This window comes from Antrostomus carolinensis, unplaced genomic scaffold, assembly GCF_000700745.2.
Source record: "Antrostomus carolinensis isolate BGI_N321 unplaced genomic scaffold, ASM70074v2 scaffold21896, whole genome shotgun sequence".
NCBI classification, from domain to species: domain Eukaryota; kingdom Metazoa; phylum Chordata; class Aves; order Caprimulgiformes; family Caprimulgidae; genus Antrostomus; species Antrostomus carolinensis.
The window spans coordinates 97,305-102,715 of NW_010321474.1; the positions used below are offsets into that span (position 1 = coordinate 97,305).

Consider the following 5,411-nt stretch of genomic DNA (forward strand, 5'->3'; position numbering starts at 1 on the left):
CCACTTCAAATGCATAGAACCATTGTTTTCCTTACCCCAAGGATGGATGGCTTCCTTTCACTGGCCTGCAACAAATTGCAGGGAGTATGCAGTTAAATTAATGATTTGCATTAAAAAAAAAACAAACAAAGAAAATCCCAAAGCAAACAAACAAAACCCCACAAACCTCTAGCTAGTTTAACATTATCCTTTTCCACTGTAGGATAATTATAGCATCGCATGTTAAACTGAGCAAAACTAACATGAAATTAGGAATTGTACCTTTCTTACTGTCAGATGCATTCCCCAAAATAATTATTATCAATTTGCAGTTACAACAATCGGGCATTTAAATGCCTGAAAAAGCACTGAGAATTTTTATCTGGAGGAAAAGTATACAAAAAGCTCCAAAGCCACAGCTGCTGCTGGTTTCTGCCCCAAGATCTCATCTACTTAAAGTCTTGAGAAAAAAAATGCAGTACTTTTTAATCTGCTAAACTGCAGAAGGCTAACGCTTTTATTTTAAGTGAAATTCAGGGGTGAGGGGGCAAAAAAAAAAAAAAAAAAAAAAAAAGCCATATTTTTATCTGCTCTCCTGCACCCACACAAGTTCTTATTCGGTAGCAACACTGGTAAACAGTCCTTTATTCCCAGTACACACATTCTTGCGGGCAACAGTTACTGCTGTGCATAAACAAGGAAAAGAGTCACCAGAGAACACCGTATGTGAAATTTGAGAAAAATACAGCTCATTTGCAAGCTTGAATTGGCACTCTAGAAAGCACAGTATAAAAAGAAACCATTGTAAAATACACAACAGTGTATGTTCAGAGATTAAAACATACATTCACTAGAGAAAATAACTCTGCACCTGTAAGGAAAAGCTGACATCCAAAGGCAAGAATAACAGTAAAATAAACAGATCAAACATATTTTGGTGAAATATCAGCACTGTTATTTCTCTCTTCTAAGTTAAATCTGAAGGGAAAGGTGCTCTCTCTTTTGCTGTATTTACATTTAGATTAATTTTTGAACTTCAGGATCTGATAAACTTCATTTAAATTACAGTTGGGTATATTTTTTTAAGGAAGTTAGACACTTAAATACTTAAGTCTAGTACTGTTCCTAAACAGGGAATCATGAAGTGCCTTATGTGTGTTTGAGCTACAAGTTGTCACACAAGTCCACACAGAGAGTTAAGAGAATATGTGTTCACACTTCAAAATAATTGTGGAAGAAAAGATAATTTTGTTTCCTAGCTTAAAAAAAAAAAAAAAAATATATATATATATGAAAAAAGTCTGACAATCCCAGAGCTCTTTGAACAGCCTTCTTTAGTGCTGTCTTCACATGCACAAAGCAATTTGTTAAAGTATCTGACACTATTACATCAAATCAAGGTTTGTTTGTTTGTTTATTTATTTAATTCAATTACAGTGCTTCATACATGAGGATGCTACTCATTTTCCACAAGAGCGGAGCCTTTCTTATACCCCGTGCAGCTACAAGTGTTATCCATCTCTCTATTAAATTGTACCAGTCTCAGTGAAATTTGTCTCATTTGTTCACTTGGAAAGTTTTCCCAGTGGTTCCTGTGGAATCAGAACTGGGTTGGTAATCTTTAGTTCAGTTATATTTCAGAGAAATTTTATCAAAATATTTTTCTTCAGTGTGTACAGACCAGGCTTCTAGAAAGTTATTTTCAAGACTAGTGAGTAACAAAAAGATTTAGGAACTTCCAGGCCGTAACACTGCTACCAGCTTGGCTATCAGAGAAGAACAGCGATGGTTTCAGTATCGAAGTTAGCTAGTGGTTCAGAACAACAGCGTGCAAGTCTCTATTCATTGTTTCTGTAGTAATTTTCAATTGTTTCTGAATTAAAGTACACCACAGTAACTGTGATATCATCTCTGTACATTCTCACGAGGTCTTCAGGCAGTGTCAGCATTGCAGCAAGTTTCTCTTGGTCCACCTCCCCATACTCATTACTTCCAATCGCATGCCTTATTAAATGAGTAGCTATGTTCTGGTCAAGCGTGGCAACGCCTCGGTTTTTCCTCTGAAGTAACAAGCTGTGCATATAACCCAAGTTAACTGGTTTCTCAAAAGCCAGTTGTGGTTTCTGCACATTAAGCTCTGTAAGGTGTCCAGCAACAAGTTTTACAACCTTCTCATTACTAAGCATCTCCCACAGTCCATCCGAAGCAATAACTAGAAACTTATCCTTGCTTCTTAATTTGTGGTATGTAACTTCAGGCTCTGCAGTTAAATAAGGGGGTGTATGGTAGTTTGGAGGAACGTACTGATAAATATTTAAAGCCTCAACATCAGAGCTGTTCTCGAGAATGCTGTGTTGCAATTCTTTACTCCATTTTAATTGCACATCTCCAAAAGCTCTGGAGGGCATAAGAATCCCCAGTAATCTGTCATTCACAAATAGGGTTTTCTCCTCAGACCTTGGATGTTCTCTCTTCAGTCTTCTAATTTCAAATTCATCAAAGGCATTGTGGTCTCGGGTTAGAGGGAGAGTAGACCAGGTTCCATCTTCTTCATGAACCCCTAAAACTGCTCTGCAATCACCGGTATTTGCAACATGTAAGTGAACACCGTCAATGTGAGCTACGCAGGCTGTTGCACCAGAAAAAGCTACTTGAAGGGCAATATTTCTCATCAGTTCATTTTCCTGAGGAGCCTGAACTTCCAGCGATATGTCTGAGTCTAACCTTTTGAATGCACATATCATGGCTTCTTCTAAACTAAATCCTGGCTCGGTGTCCAGGTCCAGTAAATGTTGCCAGTAAACCCGGAGGTTCTCAAAATACTGTGAAGTTATTTCTCGATACCCTACATCATTTGGATGCTTGTGCCACTGCAGAATAGGCAGAACTGGTTTCATGCACTCCACAGCAAGCTCGATCTCTTCCAAGGTTTGCCGAGACATGAGAGAAACCGCTATATAATGAAGTAGTCTCTCACTTACTGCCTGAGCACACGCAGAACCTGCATGACCATCAAAGACTCCAAACATCATCCCTTTGGTCTGCAAGCAAGTGGCTGCACTCCTGCGGTCTTCAATAGGGGTGTTGGATGCCAACTGGTTACTTTCAAACCTCAACACGGAATTTGCATTTTTACCATTCAAATCCAGTGTTTTATGGGATAATTCACCTGCTCTGAGTATATCATTGATTTGTGACGGAGACAACTGGAAAGAGAAATGTTCTTCTTCAGTGGAAGTGTGTCGGAACACTTTTTTTAAGGAGAAAGTATTGTCTGAGCTGCAGGTCCCAGCAGGGTAGAGATGCGCTTTGGAGAAAAAAAGCTTCCATTTTATCTTGCTTCTATTTGGGATGCAGATGGAGTACAAACGTCCTTTTCCTTGTAAGACAATGCTGTTTCTTGCAGAGCTTAAGATCCAGGATGATACAGTTCTTGACATTATAAGTCACTCCACAAACAGGAGCACCTTCCTTCAGTAACAAAGAACGTCCCTACACCCTAGAATATAAGAACAGGAAGGGTATAAAATTTAGAAGGTTCACAAGAAGCTTTCTATATAGCAATACAAAAGCAAGTCTAGAGCTCACAGAAATAATCTGAACTTTTTTCCAAAAAAGACTGCTATAGATAGAGGCATCTTAAAAGTGACACAATTTCCATCACTTAATTATAACCTTGGTGAAATCAGCTTAGGATATGACTGCCCCTCTCCAGTTAACTTATCAGAAAAGCTAGTTTTTATTTTGCAGGCATGTTTTTCCTCATCATGGCAATGCTAAGAAGATATTCCATCATTACAAGAAATGTAATTGTAAACTGTTCAGTGAAAAGCCTCGTCTAACATGACACAGAACAAACAGATCCAATGAGTTAGAAAACAGGAACTTAAGTGACAAATAACACACAAGTTTAAAAGCCTGCTAGAGTACAACTCTATTAATACACTAAATATCAAAACCCAGAGAAAATCAGCACTCAAGTCCTACATAAAAAGTGAAAGATGTGGCAAATTAATGATTTAAATGAATTGCCATGATCCTCACATCTAGAACAAGCTAGTCTACCTTTCCAATTCTGTTCCAGCTTCTAAACTCGACTCTTTTTTGTACCTTCAAGGTCTTAACCAACTGTCACATGGGTAGGATTTTTTTGCACAGCTGAAGACAGATTCTACTGCTGGTTAATGAATGCATTTATCATGGCATTGTGCACTTTAATGCAGTAAAAGTTATAGCACAGTAACATTAGCAACTTTTACAGGTTTACAATTTGGCTTTTTCATTTGGAGTGCAATTAGAACAAGCAGCTGTGAAGAGCTCGGCTGCCAACAGCACCAAAACCTAGGGCACCTGAACAGCTGACATTCTTCAGTTGCATGGGGAGGTCCATCATGTTGTCTCCTACTTTAAATCAGGTATTCAGGCTGTGGGAAATTGCTACATACAACCATATACTTATTCCACAACAGAATTTTGCCCCGTGGATTTCAAAACTAAATGTACAGTAGCACTGCAAGTACAATTACTCCCAAAAGATCACACTAGCAGCCAGTTAAAACAAAATAGTTTTCTGTGAGCTCTGAACCACTTTCAGGTGGCCTATAGCACTATGTGTTCTAGGTCTCAGGCCAAAGACACTACACACTACTGCAATATTGGGGTTTTTTAGCAAGGGACTTCATGAGAAATAACAAGAAGCCTTAGCCCAGCCAGTTGCATTAAAATGGTTCTAAGAAATCAGCAGGAGCTATAAACCAAACTTGAACTATTCTAAACAAAAGGCCTAATGATACAACCCAAGGACTTCACTGAAATACCATTTGGAAAACAAAAGCACCATGTCACAAAATATTTCTGAAGCACCACTCCTGCTTAGGAACAGAAAAGAGCAGACAATCCCTCACCAACAAGGACCCCACCACTACAGTTCTGGGGACCCTACAAGAACGGGGGAAGACACAGCATGATTTTACTGCTGATGTCAGGAGAGCAAGTGGAAAAGCTGATTCATTGCTCGAGGCTTGCCTGCAGTCTCCAGGGACACTGGCATCTCCCAATGCAACTGACACCTTTTGTGCACTGCAGAGAGAACACAACCAAAATAAAGCTAACAGGGAGACAGCTTACACTGCTAACTCCAGCACGGGCTAAACCCAAAAAGCACCAACAGTACAAGATAAGCCTCTGTGTTTGCCTGCCCTTCCCAGGCCATTCCCCATCCTGCTTTTCCTTCTTTCTCTTCCTGCCCTTCTGACCGACATGAGATTGACATAATAACGACTTTCATGTTCTTGACTCAAAAAGCTGATAGAAACAGTTTAAACAAACTAACACACATCAGCTGTAAGTGACAGACACAGCAAGGTAGTGGGTTTTTTTCCCAGCAGCAGAGTTGCCCAATACCATTGAGACACGTGTTTGCCTAAGGCCAG

General features: G+C 39.4%; 1 protein-coding gene across 1 annotated transcript; it reads right to left on the bottom strand.

Annotated features, from left to right (window-relative positions):
* Nucleotides 1–1,734: 1,734 nt before the first annotated feature.
* On the bottom strand, nucleotides 1,735–3,419 carry PDP2 (pyruvate dehydrogenase phosphatase catalytic subunit 2). Its single transcript, XM_010169954.1, has one exon. The coding sequence runs from the start codon at nucleotides 3,417–3,419 to the stop codon at nucleotides 1,818–1,820; it is 1,602 nt and encodes a 533-aa protein (XP_010168256.1). The 3' UTR covers nucleotides 1,735–1,817.
* Between the last annotated feature and the right edge of the window lie 1,992 nt (nucleotides 3,420–5,411).

Coding starts and splice junctions, on each gene's coding strand:
- PDP2 (XM_010169954.1), bottom strand. CDS start 3,419: ATGTCAAGAACTGTATCATCCTGGATCTTAAGCTCTGCAAGAAACAGC.